The 26,543-nt window shown below is 42.4% G+C and overlaps 2 protein-coding genes across 13 annotated transcripts in view; one reads left to right on the forward strand and one right to left on the reverse strand.

The window, feature by feature from the left end:
• The window catches only part of PICALM (phosphatidylinositol binding clathrin assembly protein), a 66,986-nt gene extending 65,152 nt beyond the window's left edge, over positions 1–1,834 (forward strand). For all 8 annotated transcript variants that reach the window (XM_077298602.1, XM_077298594.1, XM_077298597.1 and 5 more), the window contains one exon: positions 367–1,834. In XM_077298602.1, the coding sequence (XP_077154717.1) occupies positions 367–381 (15 nt within the window). In that variant the 3' untranslated portion in view covers positions 382–1,834. The remainder of the gene's footprint in view (positions 1–366) is intronic.
• A 4,553-nt stretch (positions 1,835–6,387) lies between these two features.
• Positions 6,388–26,543, reverse strand: part of CCDC83 (coiled-coil domain containing 83) — a 74,929-nt gene continuing 54,773 nt past the window's right edge. For all 5 annotated transcript variants that reach the window (XM_077298610.1, XM_077298612.1, XM_077298613.1 and 2 more), the window contains 10 exons: positions 21,811–21,929; positions 20,494–20,578; positions 19,050–19,218; positions 16,764–16,931; positions 14,618–14,709; positions 14,013–14,081; positions 13,656–13,777; positions 9,403–9,494; positions 8,242–8,372; positions 6,388–7,096 (listed from right to left, as the gene is read on the reverse strand). In XM_077298610.1, coding sequence (XP_077154725.1) covers positions 6,935–7,096; positions 8,242–8,372; positions 9,403–9,494; positions 13,656–13,777; positions 14,013–14,081; positions 14,618–14,709; positions 16,764–16,931; positions 19,050–19,218; positions 20,494–20,578; positions 21,811–21,917 — 1,197 coding nt within the window. In that variant the 5' untranslated portion in view covers positions 21,918–21,929 and the 3' untranslated portion in view covers positions 6,388–6,934. The remainder of the gene's footprint in view (positions 7,097–8,241; positions 8,373–9,402; positions 9,495–13,655; positions 13,778–14,012; positions 14,082–14,617; positions 14,710–16,763; positions 16,932–19,049; positions 19,219–20,493; positions 20,579–21,810; positions 21,930–26,543) is intronic.

The raw sequence follows: 26,543 nt of genomic DNA on the forward strand, positions 1-26,543 counted from the left end.
TTTGTTGCTTTTTTTTCTCCCCTCTGATTTTTGGCTTTTTTTTTCTCCCCTCTGATTTGTGGCTTTTTTTTTCTCCCCTCTGATTTGTGGCTTTTTTTTTCTCCCCTCTGATTTGTGGCTCTTTTTTCCCCTTCTGATTCGTGTCTTTTTTTCTTTCTTCTCCCCCCTCTGATTTTTGGCCCACCCTATATACTGTTCCTGAACAGAAGACAAATACACCAATGCAGCCTTTTTGGTGACCCCCTTGCGTTGGGCCTTTACAAGCCTAGAAATGAGTGTTGTATTTTGCTCCGGCCCGGACCAGCTTCACTCCTGAGCCAAGAACCGGAGGACTTTTTCTCATGGCCTTTCCTTTGTTCCTCCCAGATGCAGTTCATGTAACCGAGCTGGACGTTGAGAACACCCTTCTAAGAAGAAAGAAAAGAAAAAAAGAGAACCGGGCTGCGTAACCAATCCCTACTTCCAGTCCAATCCAAGCTGCTGCTGAGCGCTCTCCACGTCCTCACGAATGGTACCAGATGGAGCCGTTGGGCTGTACGGGAAGGGGGCGAGGGGGCCGCCGCCATCTCTGGCCATAACCAGACCTATACAGTAGATTTTCGGCGCGTGTAATGCATTTGGCTATACCGTGTGAAGTGAAGGGGTGGGGGGGTACAAACTTTCTTCTACTGTACGCTTCATCCCCCTAAGGGCACAGGACAAGGGAATATTGCAGAGGTCTCATCCACCATCACAAGTCACGTTCCTTCCCTCCAGGCCGTATAGGAGGTCCGCACCCCACCCCCGACCTCTTCAGAGAGAGATATATATATATTCAGTTTGCAGTAGACATTCCTTATGTATTATTTGTATTTATTTATGATTATCATTAACAATTAATGTATCAAACACCTTTATGGATATGTATGGATGTATACAATTATTATTTTTTAATTTTTTTTTTAATTATGAAAGTGACTCCATACCAAGCACTAAGTACTAGTAAAGTCCGTATACTGCTACCGGGGAGAGGGGTGCAGGGTGAGGCCGATATACCCCACCGGGGATCGATCCTATTCAGCTGCTTTAATTCTAATGGTGGGAAACATCTGCAAAAAGGGACGGGGGTCCAGGGCGATCAGCACTACATTGTAAATCGGATTATTGAGAGGGGGCCGGGTGGGGACACGAAATATCGCTTTGTGCTTGGCGGAATATTATTTTACATTGGACATGGGAGAAAAAAAACGAATGTGAGGAATTGCTTTCATTGTATGATTTCCTGTAAGCGAGATATGGGTGGGGGGTTTAATACAATACATCATGGGGAGGGAAGGGATTTCAAGCTGTCACTTTAAGTGCCATATATATGTTTTCCATATTGGCAAGTGAAGGGTCAAGCCCCACCCACTTGACTCCTAATTCCCCTCCCCCGCTGTAACCCATTGCTGATACAGGTGAGGACCCCGAATAATAAATAACCCCTTCCCCCCTCTATTCCTGCGGGAGAGCGCCAAGTCCGACCCTCGTCATCATGCAGTGCCTTACAGCCGCACACATACCCCCATTCTGTTTGGCTCGCTGTTTTAAAGGGGGGAACAAACCCCAGCCCCTTCTTCTTTCTTTTTTCCCCCCCAGCGCTGTTGATCAGCGCTCGTCATGTAAATAAATCTATAAAAAAAAGCACCAGAAAAAGAAACGACTGAAAGGGAAATTGTCGGCATGAAAGCAATTCTGTCCACGGACCGCGTTCTGCTGCGTCGTCTCTGCAGATTCTATTTTTGTTTATAAGATTTAAAAATTGTTTGTGGTCGGAATCAGTGGATTTACAAATAAAAATTCAGCTTCAACAGGATTTTTTTTTCTTCTTTTTTTTTTTTGGGGGGGGGGGGGGGGGGGCCTCAGTGTTTTATTGTGAAATGGCTGGAATTTTAAAGAAGGTCAGATGAATAATAAAAAAACAAACACACACCTCCCGATTCCCCTCTACTTCTGTTCCGGCGCTTCCCTAGGTTTCCCCGCTGGGCTCTGCATTGTTTTTCAACACAGTAAGTGACTACTCAGCCAAGCTGCGGACCCCTGCTTCTCCATAGGGATAACAAAAAGTCTTGAAAAGACCCATAGAAATTAATGGGTACACATTCTATCCATGAAAAATATTTAACACCGCGTTAAAAACGGATGTCTGAACGCAGACTTGTCAGAGTTTCGCAGTTACTGTATGAATTCCACACGGTAACAACTGGTTGGCGTTCATGACATTTTAACTACGTTTATATTGGATTCCGCTCTCATGTTAGTTCTCTCTGTACACAATTATCAATAGGAAAAAGAGGGTGGAGGAGAGGGGGCAACGCGTCAGATGGAAACTGAGTCACATACTCATAGCTCCAAGGTCGCAAGGAGACGAGTCCATCATGTTCAACCTATAACCTGACGTGTTGATCCAGAAGACAAAAATCTCATGGGTCAGATGCTATAAGCCCCATATTAGGGAGAAAAATTCATTCCCTACTCCACTTACAACAATCTCAGTAGTTCCCTGGATCAATGTCCCATCACCGAATCCAGTGCCCATAACCTGTAATATATTCAAGTAAAGTATCAGGCCCTCATAACTTTTTTTTATTTAGTGAATCAAACATTACAACATAAAGTCACAGTTTCACAATTGCACAGTTTGTAAAGAATCCATGGTGTCTTCTGGCACAGTAAAGAATCCGTGGTGTCTGCTCGCACCGTAAAGAATCCGTGGTGTCTTCTGGCACAGTAAAGAATCCATGGTGTCTTCTGGAACAGTAAAGAAACCGTGGTGTCTGCTCGCACCTTAAAGAATCCATTGTGTCTCACTGTCTCTGCTCGCACAGTAAAAAATCCATGGTGTCTGCTTGCACCGTAAAGAATCCGTGGTGTCTTCTGGCACAGTAAAGAATCCATGGTGTCTTCTGGAACAGTAAAGAAACCGTGGTGTCTGCTCGCACCTTAAAGAATCCATTGTGTCTCACTGTCTCTGCTCGCACAGTAAAAAATCCATGGTGTCTGCTTGCACCGTAAAGAATCCGTGGTGTCTTCTCGCACAGTAAAGAATTCATGGTGCCTGCTCGCACCGTAAAGAATCCGTGGTGTCTTCTGGCACAGTAAAGAATCCGTGGTGTCTTCTGGCACAGTAAAGAATCCGTGGTGTCTTCTCGCACAGTAAAGAATCCGTGGTGTCTGCTCGCACCGTAAAGAATCCATGGTGTCTCACTGTCTCTGCTCGCACAGTAAAGAATCCATGGTGTCTGCTCGCACCGTAAAGAATCCGTGGTGTCTGCTCGCACCGTAAAGAATCCGTGGTGTCTTCTCGCACAAAGAGTCCATGGTGCCTGCTCGCACAGTAAAGAATCCGTGGTGTCTTCTGGCACAGTAAAGAATCTGTGGTGTCGTCTCGCACAGTAAAGAATCTGTGGTGTCTTCTCGCACAGTAAAGAATCCATGGTGTCTTCTCGCACAGTAAAGAATCCGTGGTGTCTGCTCGCACAGTAAATAATCCATGGTGTCTCTGCTCGCACAGTAAAGAATCCGTGGTGTCTCTGCTCGCACAGTAAATAATCCATGGTGTCTCTGCTCGCACGGTAAATAATCCATGGTGTCTCTGCTCGCACAGTAAAGAATCCGTGGTGTCTCTGCTCGCACAGTAAATAATCCATGGTGTCTCTGCTCGCACAGTAAATAATCCATGGTGTCTCTGCTCGCACGGTAAAGAATCCGTGGTGTCTCTGCTCGCACAGTAAATAATCCATGGTGTCTCTGCTCGCACAGTAAATAATCCATGGTGTCTCTGCTCGCACGGTAAATAATCCATGGTGTCTCTGCTCGCACAGTAAAGAATCCGTGGTGTCTCTGCTCGCACGGTAAATAATCCATGGTGTCTCTGCTCGCACAGTAAATAATCCATGGTGTCTCTGCTCGCACGGTAAATAATCCATGGTGTCTCTGCTCGCACAGTAAAGAATCCGTGGTGTCTCTGCTCGCACAGTAAATAATCCATGGTGTCTCTGCTCGCACAGTAAATAATCCATGGTGTCTCTGCTCGCACGGTAAATAATCTGTGGGGTGTCTGCTCGCACGGTAAAGAAAATTTGTTTATAAGGATGGTCCTTGTGGCCACTGATAGGCAAACCTTGGGATGCTGTTAAGTGACTCACACAAGATGGCCCCCATATAAAGGTATGTACTGTCAGAAAATTACAAAAGTGAAAGTTTAACCCCTTAGTGACCAGTCAGATTAAAAAAAAAAAAAAAATCCCAGTGTCGCTTTATGTGGCAATAACTCTGAATTGCTTCAACATAAAGTGGGGAAAAAAAAGAATTTAGTCAGCGACCAATTGTGCAAGTTCTCCCACTTAAAAAGATGAGAGAGGCCTGTAATTGACCTCATAGGTAGACCACAACTATGAGAGTCAAAATGAGAAAACAAATCCAGAAAATCACCTTGTCTGATTTGGGAAGATTTATTTAGCAAATTATGGTGGAAAATAAGTATTTGTTCATTAATAAAAGTTCATCTCAATATTTTGTTACATATCCTTTTGTTGGCAATGAGAGAGGTCAAACGTTTTCTGTAAGTCTTCACAAGGTTGGCACACACTGTTGGTGGTATGTTGGCCCATTCCTCCATGCAGATCTCCTCTAGAGCAGTGATGTTTTGGGCCTGTCGCTGGGCAACACGGACTTTCAACTCCCTCCAAAGGTTTTCTATGGGGTTGAGATCTGGAGACTGGCTAGGCCACTCCAGGACCTTCATATGCTTCTTACGAAGCCACTCCTTCGTTGCCCTGGCGGTGTGCTTTGTATCATTGTCATGTTGAAAGACCCAGCCACGTTTCATCTTCAATGCCCTTGCTGATGGAAGGAGGTTTGCACTCCAAATCTCACGATACATGGCCCCATTCATTCTTTCATGTATACGGATCAGTCCTCCTGGTCCCTTTGCAGAGGAACAGCCCCAAAACATGATGTTGCCACCCCCATGCTTCCCAGTAGGTATGGTGTTCATTTGCAAAATCTTGCCAAATCAGACAAGGTGAGTTTCCGTATTTGTTTTCCCATTGTGACTCTCATAGTTGTGGTCTATGATGGCAATTACAGGCCTCTCTCATCTTTTTCAGTGGGAGAACTTGCACAATTGGTCGCTGACTAAATACTTTTTCCCCCACTGTATCCCAATGATTTTGAGATTTTTTTCTCGTGATACATTCTATTTTATGATAATGGTGAATTTAGGTAGATATGTTTTGCTTTAATTCATAAAAATATCAGCAAAATTGCTTTAACCCTTCAGGTGCTTTTCAGTAATTAATGGAAAGTGACTTGACAGGAGTGAAAAATGTGTTCACCACCTAAATTTGTGTAACTTCTGAACAGGTTACTGTAGCTGGCAGACTAAGGCCGTTATTTGGCCATGGTACAGCCCACTGTGTTTTGTAACCAGCTGTAGCCGAAGTAGAAAATGAGTACAAGTGCTGCTTTCCCTTCATAGTTTCTCACTCCATTGTTGCTTATGACGGCCCAGCTATGTAGGGTTCTGCAGCCGGCCACTCTCTCTTCCTAGAACCTCCAGAAAATTGTGGTAACGGCCATGTGCAGAGGAAAAGCTGGAGAGTAAGAAGCTGTGATCTCAAGATGATGTCGCCTCACTTCTTTAGATGGGAATGTATCCTCAGAAAATGACCTTTTTGTTCAGGTTTCTGTTAGTGTGTGGGGGTGGAGGTATGTATGTGTGTATTTGGGAACCTTTATTTTAAAATTAAAGCAAAATTAATGATCTTGCAATCTTCACACTTGCCCAGTGCGGCCTTTTTTCATTCATACGTCCCTATCTTTCAGGAAGAGTTTTCAGCAGTTTCCATATCAGTAGAGGCAGGATTACAATGACAGGTAACACTTGTGTACGCAGCTGATAACACAGGATTCACAATAGGTGATATCCCAGCTCATCTCCTCCCATACAATGACTGATAACACCTCTATATACAGTAGATAACACAGGATTGACAATAGGTGATGTCACAGCTCACCTCCTCCTCCTGTACAATGACTGATAACACCTCTATATACAGTAGAGGACACCGGATCCACCAGTCACAATAGGTGATGTCACAGCTCACCTCATCCTGTACAATGACTGATAACACCTCTATATACAGTAGAGGACACAGGATCCACCATTCACAATAGGTGTCACAGCACACCTCCTCCTCCTGTACAATGACTGATAACACCTCTATATACAGTAGATAACACAGGATCCACCATTCACAATAGGTGATATCACAGCTCACCTCCTCCGGTACAATGATTGATAACACCTCTATATACAGTAGATAACACAGGATCCACCATTCACAATAGGTGATGTCACAGTTCACCTATTACCATCAAATCGACCTTTGCACATGCCCATTAGATGCTTCAATATAAAAAGATAGGATCTGACTGTTCGTTGCTGCTAATGTACATGTGTTATTTCCAGAAAAAAAAAATCCCCACTTGCCGATGTGAGATTAATACAGATTGTGATATGAAAACATTAAAACACATTTAACACACAAAAAAACCCATGCAACGTGTAAACAAGAGGTCACTTTCTGATAAAACCTTTTGTATTAAGACAAAGTTTCAATGATGATTTATATAGGAAGGCAGCCTGCAGAATCCACTACAATAACTGCGGCTTCTGTGAGTCTAATGGTATGAGTCTAATAGTATGAGCCACATATTGCGGAACAGGCGCATGAGCCCGCGCCATTTCCTCTGTGCTCAGCCTCACTATCTCAGGAAACGGTGGTCTTGCCGGTTTCCATGTTGAACCAGAGTAGATGCCATGGATCTTCCTGTGCCGTGTACTGGTGTGTGATGAATGATGGCGGTACTATTATTAAGTGCTGCTTGTTATTGCTTTATGTTTGGCTGATTATGGGATGGCGGATTTGATCATTCTCGGTGTTAGCGGCCACTGCCCTCTGCCATCTGACTGCTCTGGAAGCTTCGTGTCCGCGCTCGGCTTGTGTATAGGTTTGGTTTGTCCCATGACACTTAACATTTTCCACTCCAGTGGGCCCAGTTGTAAATAGTCCTATAAAATTGTAAAGGAAGAGTCAGCACGTTGTGTAATAAAGTTCTCAATAATATACTTTTCGTAGCGATTCCTTGGAGTTGAGATGTCTTGCAATTAGTGAATTCATCATATTCATTGGTTACAGTCAGAGGATGCACCGTTGGACTCTCATTAAAGGGGATCTGTTGGCAGTTTTTTTTTTTTGTTATGTAATCGAAGATCAGCATGATGTTGGGGGAGACCCTGATTCCAGTGATGTCATTTACTAGGCTGAGTTTTGATGTTTCAATACAATCAGTGTTTTATTAGCAGGAGATTATCACTACAGGACTAGGTGTCTTGTACCTCCTAGTCCAACCTTGCCCCCAGCCCTGATTGGCAGCCTTCTATACAGTGTATACAGGAAGCTGCCAATCAGTGGTGGGGGCGGGGTCATACAGTGCTCAGCATTTCCAGCTCTGCTAGATCTGCAGCAGAGAAAACTGTGATTCTATCACAACTGCTGCACCCAGTAAACTAAGTGACACATCACTGGAATCAGGGTCTCTGGCCCTATTTCATACTGTTGTCAGATTACATACCAAAAACCTGCTGATTGATTCCCTTTAAGAAGACTTAGGCCATGTGCACATTCTGCGGATTCCAATGCGGAATTTTCCGCTGCGGATTTGATAAAGTGACACTGTAGAGTGAATTTTCAGGTGAGAACGGGTTCGGTGATACCAAATGTATATTCTTTTTATATTTTTTTTTTATTCAAATGGTGAAAAAATTTAGAGATTGGTTAAAAAAATAATAATTTTTCCGCCAATGGAGCTGGCTTTTTTTTTTATATGTGTAATGTTTTGTAGTTTTTATTAGAACTATTTTGGGGTGTATACAACTTATTGATTGCTTTCTATTGCATTATATGGGAGGGGGAACATTCCCCCGAAAGAAGGTCATCACCCCAGTGTCACCGATTGGAGGTACCGGATGTTATTGCTACAGAACAGAGAGTCTGGGTCTAATATAAAGCTAATCAGACAATTTTAAGCCAAGTTTCATATTATTATTATTAATAATGTGAAACATTGAACAAAAAAAAAAAAAAACCCACAAAAGAATTGCTCATTTTCTGACGTCCTATTCCATTTCATTGAAAGCTATAACAACCCTCTCACCGGGAAGCTCTTCTCCTCCTCCTCTAATAGATGGTTCAGCTCAAGATTTTTGTTGGAATTTGTCTCCTTTCTTTTCCCATAAATAACGTCTTTGGCCTCGAGTGTCTTGTTCTTGTGTCCTTGATATTTACCTAGAGGCAAACACATTATTTATCCATCTTCTGTTCTCATGAAAGGTGAGCCTGTGACGCTACGAAGGACTCGGTCATCTCATCGGCACCTAACATGGTGAAACCTACTGATAAAAGCCTGCACTGCACCTAGGGGACGGAGCAAATGATATAGTGTTATAATCAAAATCATTGTCAACTTAAAAATAAAACTTGTGATTTTTTTTTTTACTTTATTATCTCTATAAAGTAACTGATAACACATCTATATATAATAGATAGCACAGGATCCATCATTCACAATAGGTGATGTCACAGCTCACCTCCTCCTCCTGTACAATGACTGATAACACCTCTATATACAGTAGATAACACAGGATCCACCATTCACAATAGGTGATATCACAGCTCACCTCCTCCTCATTTACAATGACTGATAACACCTCTATTTACAGTAGATAAGAGGATCCACCATTCACAATAGGAGATATCACAGCTCACCTCCTCCTCCTGTAAAATGACTGATATTACCTCTATATACAGTAGATAACACAGGATCCACCATTCACAATAGGTGATGTCACAGCTCACCTCCTCCTCCTGTACAATGACAGATAACACCTCTATATACAGTAGATAACACAGGATCCAGCATTTACAATAGGTGATATCGCAGCTCACCTCCTCCTCCTCCTGCACAATGACTGATAACACCTCTATATACAGTAGATAACACAGGATCCAGCATTTACAATAGGTGATGTCACAGCTCACCTCCTCCTCCTGTACAATGACTGATATCACCTCTTCCGGCCTGTTAACCAGGAGAATAAAACATGGACTATGGTAGCATACGTCACCATTTCATCCAGCCGCGCACACTGCACAATCCTCTACAGCCTCTGTTTAACTAGTGTGAAGGGACATTTTCATGGTGTGTACGATAGATATCTGTGAACAGGGCCCAAGGCCTCTCTCAGGAAGGGTATCCAGTCCTATCTCTACATTATGACTTTCTCAAAATTCAAGGTTTCTTAAGAAATTTTAGAACCTGATCTTGAGTCCATGTTAAGTTTTGCAAAGTCTTCTAGTAGTCCATACTCTGATAGATCCAGACCGGCCATCTGAGTCACAAACGTGTTCCTACAATAGAAGAACATGATGATTTAGAGAAGAGCCTGACCCTACTAAATAGAGCTGGTCACCTGTCCTACCTCTCCACCAGTAATGGGGCTAGTCCATTACACGGAGTCCTGTTCTCATCAACATCGAGTGAGTGGAGAGAGCGCTGCCTCCAATACCAGATCAGCACACTCCTTTCCTGAAATACTCTGTCCTGCTGGAAAGACTATATTTTTTTTATTTATTTTTTTTATTCCTTGCTTGTCCTCTTTTATCTCCTACCATGAAACTGCCCCTATTATTATACATTGAATGGCCACTTTATTAGAGACATCCATCCAGTAGCACGTTGGACATTTCTGTGGTCTGTGGAGGTCGGGGAAGAAAAGGAAATGCAGTCATCTCTCTAGAATCAATCCCTGACTATACTGAAGATGGTTGGCTATATCGCTTAGGTTGGGCAGCACGGTGGCTCAGTGGTTAGCACAGCAGCCTTGCAGTGCTGGAGTCCTGGGTTCAAATCCCACCAAGAACAACATCTGCAAGGAGTTTTTATGTTCTCCCCGCGTTTCCTCCGGGTTCTCCGGTTTCCTCCCACATTCCAAAGACATACTGATAGGGAATTTAGATTGTGGGCCCCTTCGGGGACAGTGATGGTAATGTGTGCAAACTGTAAAGTGCTGCGGAATATGTTAGCGCTATATAAAAATAAAGATTATTATAGGTAAGCCCTACTGTTGAAATGTCCATCTTCAGTTAACAGAGGAGCCAGGTTCTGCCAAGAAAACCTTCCACCACTATGATTGCACCTTCATCAGCCTAACAAGGACTGGGTCATCCATCCACAGGTAAAAGGAGAACCTGGATGTGCCAAGGAAACTTTCCTCCACCGTTACTGCATCCCTACCAACTTGTCAGGAAGGGGTCATCCATCCACAGGTAAAAGGAGAACCTGGATGTGCCAAGAAAACCTTCCTCCACAATGATTGCACCTTCATCAGCCTGTAAAGGACGGGGTCATCCATCCACAGGTATATGGAGAACCAGCGTGTGCCAAGTAAGCTTTCTTCTACTATTCCAGCACCTCCACCAGCGAGGTCTCATGGACCCATGCTGCTTGTGCCAAAGTCTGATCTTTCCATCAGCGCAGCGCAACGAAAACCCAGATTCATGTGACCGGATGATGTTTTTACGCTGCTCAGTGACACAGTTTTTGCGCTTTTTTGCCCACTTGCCTTTCTATTTTCTTTAGACATTAACGGTCAGCTGATGTTACCGACTCTAATGAACATACAAGATGTAAGTTGGATGTCAGCGTAGTATTCAGCTGCGGTTTTCTTGACTGTACGGCAAAATAATTCCAAACCTCCTCCTCAGACCCAATTCTTTGTCCACAGGATCCTCTTTTTCTGGATGTTTTTTCTCTATCACATCAGTCTCTGTACACTCATGGCATCGATCACATCATACTCTGTATACTCATGGCATCGATCACATCAGTCTCTGTATACTCATGGGATCGATCACATCATTCTCTGTATACTCACGGCATCGATCACATCAGTCTCTGTATACTCACGGCATCGATCACATCATTCTCTGTATACCCATGGCATCGATCACATAATTCTCTGTATACTCATGGCATCGATCACATCATTCTCTGTATACTCACGTCATCGATCACATCATTCTATGTGTACTCACGGCATCGATCACATCATTCTCTGTGTACTCACGGCATCGATCACATCATTCTCTGTATACTGATGGCATCGATCACATCAGTCTCTATACTGATGGCATCGATCACATCATTCTCTGTGTACTCACGGCATCGATCACATCATTCTCTGCATAATGTAAAAAAGAGGACAGCGCCACAACGGTCAGTGATAAGAAAAAACTTACAGCTTTAATCTGCCAACTGCGGCGACGTTTCGGTATAAACCTTTATCAAGGTTTATACCGAAACGTCGCCGCAGTTGGCAGATTAAAGCTGTAAGTTTTTTCTTATCACTGACCGTTGTGGCGCTGTCCTCTTTTTTACATTATGGATTGGACTTTTTAGCTGGGCTGACCCCCTGGCAAGGACTTGCGTCCACAGGCCTAGGAAGGCTATAAGGGACATAGGGTGCGGTTTAACCTATTTTTTGGATCATTCTCTGCATACTCACGGCATCGATCACATCATTCTCTGTATACTCACGGCATCGATCACATCAGTGTCTGTATACTCACGGCATCGATCACATCATTCTCTGTATACTCACGGCATCGATCACATCATTCTCTGTATACTCACGGCATCGATCACATCAGTCTCTATACTCATGGCATCGATCACATAATTCTCTGTATACTGATGGCATCGATCACATCATTCTCTGTATACTGATGGCATCGATCACATCATTCTCTGTATACTGATGGCATCGATCACATCATTCTCTGTATACTCACGGCATCGATCACATCATTCTCTATACTCACGGCATCGATCACATCATTCTCTATACTCACGGCATCGATCACATCATTCTCTATATACTCATGGCATCGATCACATCATTCTCTGTACATTCACGGCATCAATCATATCAGTCTCTGTATACTCACGGCATCGATCACATCATTCTCTGTATACTCACGGCATCGATCACATCAGTGTCTGTATACTCACGGCATCGATCACATCATTCTCTGTATACTCACGGCATCGATCACATCAGTGTCTGTATACTCACGGCATCGATCACATCAGTGTCTGTATACTCATGGCATCGATCACATCATTCTCTGTATACTCACGGCATCGATCACATCATTCTCTATACTCACGGCATCGATCACATCAGTCTCTGTATACTCACGGCATCGATCACATTCTCTGTATACTCACGGCATCGATCACATCATTCTCTGTATACTCATGGCATCGATCACATCAGTCTCTGTATACTCACGGCATCGATCACATCATTCTCTATACTCACGGCATCGATCACATCATTCTCTGTATACTCATGGCATCGATCACATAATTTTCTGTATACTCATGGAATCGTATCCCCGACTAGTCTAGTACTGATGAACATCCTTCGTTCTAAGCCTTTCCGACCTCTCAATTTCCCATTCTCATGAGGATTCATTCAATCTGATGCACAGAATATTGAGCACTATTATGCTGTACTGTGGGGGTCATGCGACTAATTTCCATATGGTAAGGAAAGGGTCGGGGTCTCTAATAAAGGGGCCATTCATTGTATACAGTCTTGTGAGTAAATGGGTCACTTTCCCCTACAAGCTCACATCCCTCTGCTCCCGCTGCTGTCCTCCTCACTGATATTCCTGTGACCAGTAGCTACAATGTTTCTGCTGATTCCAGGCATGATACAAACAAAAAAAGGGACGACACATAGCAAATCGACCCTCGAAGCCAGCGCCTGAGATCGGGCGGCTTACTGTACAGAGCTGAAATCCATCCGGATGGTAAAATTTCATATAAAATTATCCACCGTGAGTCATCGTGATGTGTGGGTTGTAAATGTAATCTGGGATCGGAATAATAATAATAATCTAATCCTTTTATCATTATAATATGGATGTATCTGTAGGGGTCGTGCACTTTACATCACATCACAAAATGTTCCCAGCTCCAACCCGGATCACCCCGCCAGGCACGCACAATCGAAAACTTAGCCCCCGCAGGGTTCATTATTTATTAAAGATCTCTGCTATCTGTAAACTAATGAAAGACCAGTTAATTTGGGTCTCGTTTGGGTAGGGATGAGGGGCACATTATCATGCCGTGGTTCTATTCACTGGTAAAGCAACAGCCTGCAGACATTGAGATGCGAGGTGGTGAGTTCTCCTTCAATGGAAGTCATCAAACAGGGGCTGGACAGGCATCTGTCTGAGATGGTTTAGTGACTCCTGCACTGAGCAGAAGGTTGGACACAAGGACCACGGGGGTCCCTTCCAACTCTAACATTCTATGATAGTAAGCAAAATGTTAAGGCAGAGAAAGTATGTTGGAAAGTTGCTAAACTTTTCATTATGCATTGAATGAACTTTACAAATTCAGACTGACAGTCTCCCTTTTTGGTGCAATGAAGCGATCCGGCCTCCGCAGAGTTAATCCCGTTCACATCACTTATTTCTGCACTCTGGTAATTGTACCTTGGTATTTTTAGATCATGAAGCCGACAATCAAAAAGATGATTTATTAATTGCAGATTCTCTTGCTCCATTTTACAGACAGACACCTCCAGATCCTGAACGTCTTTCTTGTAGATATCAAACTGTAGGGGACAAGAAACGTTAAACACGATCTTATCTCTGTGAATCTTCCTTTTTAAACCCCTTGTCAATTTTTTAGACCAATATTCTCTAATGATTCAGATCTTTTTAGTGATCGGAGCTGCGTTTTTCTGATTCGGGGTTCCAAATCCCCTGAAAAGTCACAGAACTAAATGATAAAATTCTGTCACTTCTGGGGAGCTCACACTTCTGAACTGTTTCTAGCTATGGAATTACCTCTCGCTTTAACCATTCGTTTTCGTTAATCTCCCTCCGACTCTCTTCATCAATGTGCTTCACTGCGTCCTGAAAAATATATAAAAAAATGTTTTTTTCCTTTGTTATGTGATCCTGGCAATGTTCTCAGTTTATCAAAAATAATGTATATCTACCAATCAGCCATAACAATAAAACTTCTGCCAGGTTAAGAGAATCACGTGTCCTGGAATGTTAGGCAGCAGTGAACGGTCAGTTCTATAAATTGATATACGTGCAGAAATCCTCGCACTTACAACCTCGGCCGCTATTAATGATGTTATTAATGGTCTGAGGAAGGTTCAGCTGCTGAATGCATTTGGGCAAGTCATCAAGGTCCGCTGCTGGCAGCTTCTTTGTAACCACCGACCAATGACGTCCCAGATGTGCTCGATGTTTTATTGCAATTCATAACGTTTCGGTCACAATTGACTTTCATCAGATAAACGGATTACTTAATGTGTAATAAAGAGGGTATTGCACATAAATGCGCTGGGGAATCAGCGGTAATCTGCTCAGGATGGAGAGCAGCACCAAATCACTTGGTTTTCTTTAGGGATCCACATTTAGTATCTGCCGTATTTTACCTGTGTTGCGATTTCTCTGGTTTGATCCATTTTCTTCTCTGTTTCTTTGTCTATGTCGTGTTTTGTTTTCTCCAAGTTTTTTACGAAATATTCTTTTCAGGATGAAAAATAGAAATTAAATTAAAGAAGAACTCCGGCAGTTAGATGACAAATCATGGACAAGTTTCATTAGGGTGTCCATGATAAGGGACAATCACTATAGGGAACAGGAGTTGGTTGTTTTTTTTAAGGTTTCAGAGGAATATGTTCAAGGATTGTCTGGAGACCAAGGACGGCCAGAAAGAGCAATCTACTGGAAACCGAGGATTGCCTGAAGCTCTAATCTACAGCAGACCAATGAATGACTGAAGCATCAAGCCACTGAAGACAGAGTACGGCCTCCAGGAAAAAACTACTGGAGACTAAAGACTGCCTGGAAGACCAAACTACCAGAGACCATGTTCATATTCCAGAAAAAGAGATAAACGGCTTGGAACTATCAGTAAGGCAAAATATTTATTTTCATTGCTGCACTGATTAATATGGTGCTATACTCATTGTTTAAAACCATGTAAAATCCAAGAAAAAACAAGGACCAGTGGCACTCACCATCCAAAAATCTCCTATTTCTTCAACACCTACTAAAAGTGCATTGCTTTAGGGAACAAACGGTTGATGATGGCCATTTCACCCTTCAACCAGTGCTTCAAAAGGTCTATATAGACCCGATTATGCGCTAGTTGCAGCGTGAAACGGCCGTTGTTAGCATGTCCACCTTGGATGGTGAGTGCCACTTGACCCTGGTTTTTCTTGGATTCTACCAGAGATCAAAGACTGCCTGAAGCATCAAACTTCTGAAGGAGAAAACATCTTCAGACTGAGGACTGCCTGAAGTTCCAAACCATGAAAAACTGATGAATTCCTGAAGGACCAAACTATTGGAGAATGAAGACTACCTGAAGGACCAATCTACTATAGACCAAGGACTGCCTGAAGGAGAAAACCTCTCCAGACTAATGACTGCCTGAAGTGCCAAACTATGGAAGACTGAGGAATTCCTGAAGGACCAAACTATTGGAAACTGAGGACTACCTGAAGGACCAATCTAACATAGACAAGGACTGCCTTCAGCACCAAACTACCAGAGGTTGAGGAATGCCTGAAGTACCAAACTACTGGAGACCAAGGACTGTCTAAAAGAGAAAACTTCTCTAGACTGAGGACTACCTGAAAGACCAAACTACTGAAGACTGAGGACGGCCTGAAAGACCAAACTACAATAGACTAAGCATCATCTGAAGGAACCAGCTACCATAATACCATAGATTTAATACCATATGTCGTACCAATCTACTGGAGACTGATGACTGCCTGAAGGTTTAAACTACAGGAGACCCAGGACTGCCTGAAGAATCAAACTACTAGACACCCAAAATTCCTAAAGTGGACAACTTCTAAAGACCACCTTAACTGTTAATCTATTAGAGACCAAGGACTGCCTGAAGAACCAAACTATTAAGCATCAAGGGATGTATAGACTCAGGTAGTGGACACACAGAGAGCTCTCTCTCTCTCTCTCTCTCTCTCTCTCTCTCTCTCTCTCTCTATATATAAAATAAAACTGTCTACAGCACCAAACTTATGGACTTCATGAACTTTTCCTGGTACCAAACACCAAGAACTGACTAAAGTTCTAAATTATTGGGCACCGAACACCCGATACCACATGATGTATGGAACAAAACAATGCAAAATGTGGACTACCTGATACACGTACCACAGTTTGAGTCTTGGGTCTAGAGCACCAAATTTTGCCATCAAAGACTGTCCGGGGACGCCAAACAATGGAAGACCAAAGGAAGTGTGAACTAATCAGACACTAAGGACTCTCGGGAACACCAAATAACTGGTCATCAAGAACTGTGTTAGGAGCACCATCATTCTAAAAATGCAGAATCACTGGGGGTATCGAAAGAGACAACATCCATTGTTCAAACCTACAGCATCCTGTATTGCTTCCACTACTTCTCTAAAATCCAATTTTGCTCGCACGCCTCCTGTGTGTTCTATGGCCGAGTGACCTTTTTTCACAACAGATACATAGAGATTCCCAACAAGTAAGCGAGCGAACGTCATCTACTGTCTTTCTAAATCCCACCAAACTGACCGTCTATTTCGGAGAAGTTCTGTTTAATGTCGCGGATCTCTTCCTGTAGGTGATTAATCTGTTTGGCGTGTTCCCAGCTTCCCACATTCTTATACTGCAGCCAGTAATCCTTCTCAGCTTCTGCTACCAGAATCTGATGCTCCAGACCATTTATCTCCCCGCGAAGCTCTAAAAACAAAGACGTAAAAGTCAGGAATGAAAGACGCCATGTTTTCCTTCCTCCATGTAGATGTGTGCCACAAGGTAACGATCTCACCAAGGACAGTCACTTTTGTTTTGAAAGTGTTTCCATAGTAACAGACTACAAACAAACAATGTGTAGTCTGATGCTACAGTTATATTTCCTTCCAATTGTCCGCCACTTTTTGGTAACATGGTGAGTAAATCAAAACTGGGAGGCAGATGGAAGGAAGTACGACTGCAAGATTAGACTACACAGGGTGTATTTGTAGTCTGTTACCGTGGAAACACATCTCTGCATCGGAGCTGTATACACAAGGCAAAAAGTTGTACGTTTTACCAAAAATTAAAAATCTTGTGCCTAAATAACTGGCGTACATAGAATCACTCCAAAATTTGCAACTTTTTTGATGAATCAGTCTAAAATATCCAGAGAGGCCACATTGGTGCATAAAAACAAACAGAAAACTAAACAACAAAAGACAACTTTAAAAAAAAAAGCAGCAATTTGTTCGCAAATTAAAAAAAAAGTCACTAATTGGGAGCTATTCGTGCACAAAAAAAAACTACTGAAAAAACAATGATGAATCGAATTTCTGCAGCTGCATCCCCCTCTTCTCCCCAACTCCATGTCTTCTGTTCACGGTTCCCCCAATTAAGGGCTTGTAATGAAGGAGTGGGTCAATTACGAGCTGCTCCATCCCCTCCCACTCCAATCTGCCTGTCTTCTTTTCCTATTTCTTCTCTGAATATTTGAGGTACTGAGGAGGGTTGCAGACAGGGAGAGGGGAAATACAAGCTTTATCCTAATATGAGGTTGGGGTGCCTCAATCCGTAGACTGCCATTGAATGCTGCTCTCCTTTTCTAGCTGGAAGCCTCGCACACATGCATTAAAGGAAAGTTACTGCAGCTGCATCCCCCTCCTATCCCTCCTCCCTACCTTTTATTTACCTTGTTACTATTGATGAATTTTATCGGTGACTGAGGAGGTTTGTGAACGTTTTCAGAGATGGTGCATGCAGGGAAAAGAGGAGGTGATGAAGATGCCACCGATTATGTGCAATCGGAGTGATCTTTTCTGACAGAGAGTAACCTTCAGTTACAAGGTCATCCCGAACAAGAACACCCACCCCCAGAGGATTCTCGTGAGGAATATTCGCCCTCTAATCCAAGCTCCTTGTTATTTGCTCCCTTCCCTTATACATTCCCGTCTCATTTGACTAAGCAGATCCTTCGGCTTTCGAGCTCCACTTTAAGGGCAGACTGCGGCACTTAATTGCTCTTAAACTAATAGACTTTGCCGAGATCTGGGCTCTAGGGAGATAAATATTGAGTATTTCTGAAGAGCTGTGCAAAAAATACAATATAAAAATAGTCTAGTTCCCAGGAGAATTTTCACTGGAAATATTACAGAGAAAATATCTTACCATGAATCGGAGTACTTAAAAGGACAGAACGAGTAGAAATGAAGGTAAGAAACTTTCTACAAGATCTAACAAACCATCTTCGGCTTGGGAAAGAGTTGGGACTTCGAGTGGAAGCTCGAGGAAGGTTTCAGCTACAGCAAGCTGCCTCCCGGCCGGAAATAAACAAGTGCAACAACTTTCTTAAAACTTGCTCTAGAAGGGGAAACCTGAGAAATGGACACATACAGAAGACTTGTCCCCGTTCTTCTTAGATTTTGTAACTATAGTGTTATCGTTCAACGTCTTATGTCTGTCTTGGTCAGGACACCATATCTTAGATGGAAAGCAGATGGAAATTTAGATAAATTCTGCCACTCAGCAAAGCTGGTGTGAGAATGCCGAGCTGGCCATTTCCCATGCTCGTCACAGCGTGTGAATAAGTTTTATATTTAATCAACTTTTGATTTATCTGAGATCTGGTACGATGGTGAGACTGGAGGGAAGGCGATATCCAGCGGTGATGAGGCTCTGCTCACCATACGTTGGGACCCTACGCTTGGCGAATGTGGCGTAAAAGCTCTTGGCTCACACATAATATTAAACTCAAATTTGCGCCTAAATTAGGGTAATATTCAGTGTATGGAAACCGCACCGAGTTTAGACTGGCTGGCTGATACAATGTAATATTTGGTCCAGTACCTTCAAATAGCATTTCCTTCTGGCGGATATATCCCCACTTCTCTTTTATCATCTCATCCACTTGTTCTCTGTTGACGACTTCTTTCGTTTCCATTTCTTTCTCCTGGGCCTTTGCTTCGCTCAGCAGCTCCTTAACGTGCACAGATTGCTCGGTTTTTAGGCGCTCGTTCTACGGGTTACATTAGAATCAATGAGACTTGCTTACTTTTTGCTTAGTTATCAGGCGGAACCTTCTGCAGCCTCAGGGGGTATGCACAGCATCTGTAAAAAATTCCCAACCCTACTCTTTCTTCTGTCAGTAAACAAGTCAGCTGTTACTGCCTGCCCTCCTGCTGCCACTGTCTTTACAATGGCTACTCACCTATCAGCATTGCTGCCACCTCCTGCTCCTCTGCTGTGCCTGACCACCCTCGGCCACAATCACTAGGGGTAGCCGCCTGGATCGGGGGGTTGACATCACCTATTGTGAATGGTGGATCCTGTGTTATCATATATAGAGGTGTTATCAGTCATTGTACAGGAGGAGGTGAGCTGTGATATCACCTATTGTGAATGGTGGATCCTGTGTTACCTACTGTATATAGAGGTGTGATCAGTCATTGTGCAGGAGGAGGAGGTGAGCTGTGATATCACCTATTGTGAATGGTGGATCCTGTATTATCTATGGTATATAGAGATGTTATCAGACATTGTACAGGAGGAGGAGGTGAGCTGTGACATCACCTATTGTGAATGGTGGATCCTGTGCTATCTACTGTATATAGAGGTGTGATCAGTCATTGTGCAGGAGGAGGACGTGAGCTGTGACATCACCTATCGTGATTGGTGGATCCTGTATTATCTACTCTATATAGAGGTGTTATCAGTCATTGTACAGGAGGAGGAGGTGAGCTGTGACATCACCAATTGTGATTGGTGGATCCTGTGTTATCTACTGTATATAGAGTTGTTATCAGTCATTGTACAGGAGGAGGAGGTGAGCTGTGACATCACCTATTGTGAATGGTGGATCCTCTGTTATCTACTGTATATAGAGGTGTTATCAGTCATTGTACAGGAGGAGGAGGTGAGCTGTGACATCACCTATTGTGAATGGTGGATCCTGTATTATCTATGGTATATAGAGATGTTATCAGTCATTGTACAGAAGGAGGAGGTGAGCTGTGACATCACCTACCGTGATTGGTGGATCCTGTATTATCTATGGTATATAGAGATGTTATCAGACATTGTAATCCGGCCTCTTATGAAAATGAGCCTGCTTTAAACTCTTCTTAAAAAGACAGGAAGTCGAAAATTAGCCCCAGTGACCAGTGTGAAGATTGCAAGATTACTAATGTGTTTTCTTAATAAATATCTTGATAAGAAAAAAAACTTGTAAACCTGATGATCGCTTCCCTTTAATTCAATCGTCGCCTCTGTCTTTTGGAATGACGGCACTTACCCTTTCTTTATATCTCACATTCTTTTCTTCAGCTTGTTTCACCTCGGCCAGTAACTCTTCGATCCGACTCTCCTTCATCTGAATTCTAGAATTTGAATTAATGTCATAACTGGATTAAAATCACTCTGCAACGTCACGTCGGAAAACTGCAAGTGCAATGGTGGAACTTAACGACCTTCATGGATGATGAACCAATGGTGGAGAGCAACTTGCTACATCTGATGAGGCCTTTACTCATATAGAAGAGATGTGGTGAAATCAGGAGCTGTTTTTCAGCCTGGCGTGATGATCAAATTGGTTCTTTTTATGTTGAGGGTATAAATATTTGGCCTCCTGTTTAACACTTTCTGAATTAACTAAAGGAAACCTGAGCTTCATCTGGGGGTAAAAATGTGTCATAAACAGCTGGTTGTGCTCCAGATGAAGCACTAAAGGAGAAACAAAGAAAGAAAAGTGGACGGGACGAGGATCGATGAATTGCTACAAAGCCTGGACGACTCTGACCAAATGATACAATAAAGAAGCAACTTCTAAGATCAACCAACATCTCATCTCCATGTGTAAAGTCCCGATGTCAGTACTACGGGCACGTGTCGTCGTACGGTGATAACAAACATATTTTCTACTGACAGCAGTTTTTGTCTGATTCATCAGTTGAAAAAAAATTGTAACATTTTTTCTCAAACATATTCCTGTTTCCGGCTGAAATGATGTATGCTTGATTTTTTATTATGCAAATTTTGCTAATTTGTAATGGAACATCCAATTTTTGGGCTCCAAGAAACGTTCAAAGACAAAAATAAAGAGATTTTTTTTTATTTTCTTCAAAAATTATGAACCATTTTGAAGAATATGGAGCAAAAAACGTTAATGAATACAACAACACAAAGAGAAAAAAAAAAGACAAATAATGAATCGTTAGTCTCAGAACAGCTTTAAAAGGATTCTTTGCTGTAAATAATCCTTTTTTAATTAAAAATTCCCCTAATGATGGGCTGATAACGGAGTGTCTTGCTGCCCAGAGCTCCAGCAATCAGCGATAAGATGTGTGGGAACAAGGAAACAGGTGTTCAAAATCCCTACAGTGCCTCCACAGGAGAAATGAAGTATTACATATTTGTCATTAAAATGGGTTTGAAGATATTGAAGTATTGAAGGTACTTAACCAAAGGAGGGGCCCTAATGCAAAAACTGTAACAAAACTCCATACCTAGTATGCTAAGTCATTTATAATACTGAAGAATACTTTTGTGGTAGAGGGGGGCCCGGGTATGACTGCTACCTCTGTACCCCTCGATCTACACCCCTGATACTCACTGATAAGCCAGAAGAGCTTCCGCAAACGTCATCTTGTCTTCCTGTGACTTTTTACTTTGCTTCTTTTTTTTGGATCCTTTCTTACCCTTCTTCTCACTCTTCCCCATGTTCTAATTTAACTGGTAATACAAAATAAAGATGAAAAATTATATTTTTTAAAGGAATACAACCATTTTATATTCTTTAGGGATCGCTTGATCCCTGTGGCCCATCAGTCCTGGATTGTCTTTCCTCTCATATGAATGTAATTGACATCCGGAGGTGGTGAGAGCAGCGACTGCTCTCTCGCTTCCCCTGGATGTCTTGATTTGCCCAAAGGAGAGGAGAGAGAAGCCAGCTCTGATTGGCAGCAGGGATTGCATGACATAATGATGTCACACGATCCCCGGGAGAGCCATTGCTGACACTTCTGCACACGATTCCTGTTGGAATGGCACCGGTACCATAGGTGAATATGGGTGTTATTACAGTATTTTACTGGGGGGGAGACATTGGGATTCAGAAGGGGCTGTCCAAGTAGTGGATAACCCCTTTAATGTAAGATATCTGAAGTTCAGGGTTGCCATTTATAATATGTGGGCCACTTAGAATGATGCTACCATGGAGTATCTCAATTAAAATAATATCATAATCCAGCATCCACAAGTCTTTATAAGGGATCTGTGCTATCAAATTAATCTGATCAGCTTCTATGAGGAGGTAAACTCTATACTGGACCACGGCACCATATATAAGTTTGGTTCATAAAGTGAGAGCAACGGGACTGAGGGAAATTATGTGCAGTTGGGATAAAAATTTTGCTCAGTGATAGGAACCAGGGTGGTTATTAATGGAACACACTCTGATTGGATCATAGTTAATAGTAGGGTACCACAGGGGTCAGTATTGGGCCATCTCCTTTTTAATATATTTATCGATTACTTTGTTGAAGCACACAGGGTAAAATGTTAAAAGGTGATGCTAAACTATGCAAGGTAATCAACACAGAGGAGGATAATTTAATATTACAGAATGATTTATGTAAGCTGGAGGATTGGGCTGAGAAAAGGTAATTGAAGTAAAAAAAAAAAGTAAGGTCATGTACTTGGGCTGAGGAAACAAAATGTCCAATTATGTACTAAATGGTAAAAAACTGGGTAAACTGTCACTGAAAAAGACTTGGGTGTATCAGTGGAAGTCAACTCAACTTTAGTGGTCAGTGCCAGGCAGCTGCTGCAGAGGCAATAAAATTATGGGATTCATTATAAGAAGCCGAGATGTTCATGTCAAGGGCATAGTTTTGCCTCCATACAAATCACTGGTGCTGCTAAAAACAGATACTTGGTACAATATTGGGCTTCAATGTGTAAGAAGAACAGAGATGAATGGGTGCAGAGAAGAGCAACTAAGGTTATTAAGGGAATGGGTGACTGCAGGAGACGGGTTATCAGACCTGGGGTTATTCAGTTTGGAAAAACTAAGGCTTAGAGGCGATCTCATTACAATGTACAAATATATGAAAGGACAGTACAGAGATTTGTATAATTATCTTTTTACCCATAGGCCTGCAACGGTGACAAAGGGGAATCCTCTACATCTAGAAGAAAGAAGGTTTAATCCTCATCAGAGGCAGCGATTCTTTGCTGTACGAGCAGTGAGACTATGAATTCTTTACTGTAAGAGCAGTGAGACTATGGATTATTTACTGTATGAGCAGTGAGACTATGAATTCTTTACTGTATGAGCAGTGAGACTATGAATTATTTACTGTATGAGCAGTGAGACTATATATTCTTTACTGTACGAGCAGTGAGACTATGGATTCTTTACTGTAAGAGCAGTGAGACTATGGATTCTTTACTGTATGAGCAGTGAGACTATGAATTCTTTACTGTACGAGCAGTGAGACTATGGATTCTTTACTGTACGAGCAGTGAGACTATGGATTCTTTACTGTACGAGCAGTGAGACTATGGATTCTTTACGAGCAGTGAGATTATGGATTCTTTACAAGCAGTGAGACTATGGATTTTTTATGAGCAGTGAGACTATGGATTCTTTACTGTAGGAGCAGTGAGACTATGGAACTCTCTGCCACATGATGGTGTAAAATTCAAGTGAGAGTTGGATACAATTTTTTTAAAAATATATTATTACAGATTATGAGCACTAGATTCTGTGATGTCACATGGATCCAGGGAACTAGTCTGATTGCGTATGTGGAGTCAGGAAGACATTTTTAAACTTCGTTTTAGATTCATGTCATAAGTGAAACCTGCTGCAGCAGTAGAGCCATGATCAGCAGTGTATGATTGTAATCTAAATATGATGGATGTAGATTATATAATCCAACAAAAATGCAAGACAGCTCACAACACCTGCAACAATTCCATCCCGGGTGCTCGGCAGTCAGAGCAAGCGTAGAAGCATAAATTGCAGTAAAGACGGCACTCCGTCCACGTTGAAAGAATTCTTTATTGCTCAGTTCATAGATCTATGAATAAGGAATCCACATCCGAAACGCGTTACTGCTATTTATCCGTGTCTAAACAGATGGATTAAGCAATAAAAAATTATTTTAAGGAGGAATTAGTGCCAGCTTTTTTCAACAGATTATATAATATTACAAGAAGGGTAAAAATAAAGCAAAAATCCCAGAATTCCGCCCAGATCCTACATCTGGTTGGAACTTAAGGCACAGTAAACAGCTGGATCTGGGTACTTATTGAATCTTGACTTGAGGGACAGGTTCTCCTGATGAAAACTACCTCCTGGCTCTTATCCCGAGAGGAAAATGTATCGTCATCGGAGGAAGAATCACTTCATTTATGAGCTGAAATAGGACTGGGTTCTGTTTGGCGATTTCTGTTGTGGATGAAGAACAGCTGAGTAGACAGGAAGGGAAGGTCTCAGCCAAAAAAAATTCATTATCCTCAGATTTTATACTCGGCGTGAAAGCAAAGCCTTGTAACAGGTCCTGAATTACTGGGGGATTCGTATGGTATACGGGAAACTCCGCATCAAACGGGCCCATTCATAAGAGTCTAAGTACAGAAAGGACAGTGCCAACGCAACTCACAACATAAACTGTATGATCAGCTGCACAATTATATACGTTCATCTGTGCTCAACCCCAGTGCCAACATCAAAGATACAGTACATTACTGCAAGCAGAACATCAAGGCAGCAGCAGAAATCTGTTTACACAGGGAGCAGTATTATAGTAGTTATATTCTTGTACATAGGGGCAGTATTATAGCAGTTATATTCTTGTACATTGGTGCAGTATTATAGTAGTTATATTCTTGTACATAGGAGCAGTATTATAGTAGTTATATTCTTGTACATAGGGGGCAGTATTATAGTAGTTATATTCTTGTACATAGGAGCAGTATTATAGTAGTTATATTCATGTACATAGGAGCAGTATTATAGTAGCTATATTCTTGTACATAGGAGCAGTATTATAGTAGTTATATTCATGTACATAGGAGGCAGTATTATAGCAGTTATATTCCTGTACATATGGGGCAGTATTATAGTAGTTATATTCTTGTACATAGGGGCAGTATTATAGTAGTTATATTCTTGTACATAGGAGCAGTATTATAGTAGCTATATTCTTGTACATAGGGGCAGTATTATAGTAGCTATATTCTTGTACATAGGGGCAGTATTATAGTAGTTATATTCTTGTACATAAGGGCAGTATTATAGTAGTTATATTCTTGTACATAGGAGCAGTATTATAGTAGTTATATTCTTGTACATAGGGGCAGTATTATAGTAGTTATATTCTTGTACATAGGGAGCAGTATTATAGTAGTTATATTCTTCTACATAGGGGGCAGTATTATAGTAGTTATATTCTTCTACATAGGGGCAGTATTATAGTAGTTATATTCTTGTACATAGGGGCAGTATTATAGTAGTTATATTCTTCTACATAGGGGCAGTATTATAGTAGTTATATTCTTGTACATAGGTGCAGTATTATAGTAGATATATTCATGTACATAGGGGGCAGTATTATAGTAGTTATATTCTTGAATATAGGGGAAGTATTATAGTAGTTATATTCTTGTACATAGGAGCAGTATTATAGTAGTTATATTCATGTACATAGGGGCAGTATTATAGTAGTTATATTCTTGTACATAGGGGGCAGTATTATAGTACCGTATTTTCCGGCGTACAAGACGACTTTTTAACCCCTGAAAATCTTCTTAAAAGTCGGGGGTCGTCTTGTACGCCGGGAATCGCCTTGTACGCCGGGTGTATATGGTGGGTGGGGGGGGGAGTGATCCTGATGACGACGAGGGGGCGTCTCACAGAAAAGTGAGTATCCCCCATTACCTTATCATAGCGCTGCAGCGTGGGGTCTCTGTGCTGGGAGCGGCGGCGGCTGCTGTGCTGTGGCGGCTCCTCTTCTGCAGTGTGGGGCCTCTGGTGCTGTGGGGCGGTGGCGGCGGCGGCGTATCTTCATGCAGTCGGGGCTCCTCCGGCATCTCAGCCTGGAAGCCCCGCCGGCAACTCCATCGGTACAATGCGCTGGCCTCCGGGAAAATGGCCGCTGCTTAGATTCAGATCTCGTTGAGATCTGAATCTGAGCATGCGCAGCCCCCAGCGGCCGGGCCACCGCATCGCACCTATTGAGCTGCCTCCGGGAAAATGGCCACTGCTCAGATTCAGATCTCGTCTCCCGAGATCTCGGGACGAGATCTGAATCTGAGCAGCGGCCATTTTCCCGGAGG

Source organism: Ranitomeya variabilis, chromosome 3 (assembly GCF_051348905.1).
Source record: "Ranitomeya variabilis isolate aRanVar5 chromosome 3, aRanVar5.hap1, whole genome shotgun sequence".
NCBI classification, from domain to species: domain Eukaryota; kingdom Metazoa; phylum Chordata; class Amphibia; order Anura; family Dendrobatidae; genus Ranitomeya; species Ranitomeya variabilis.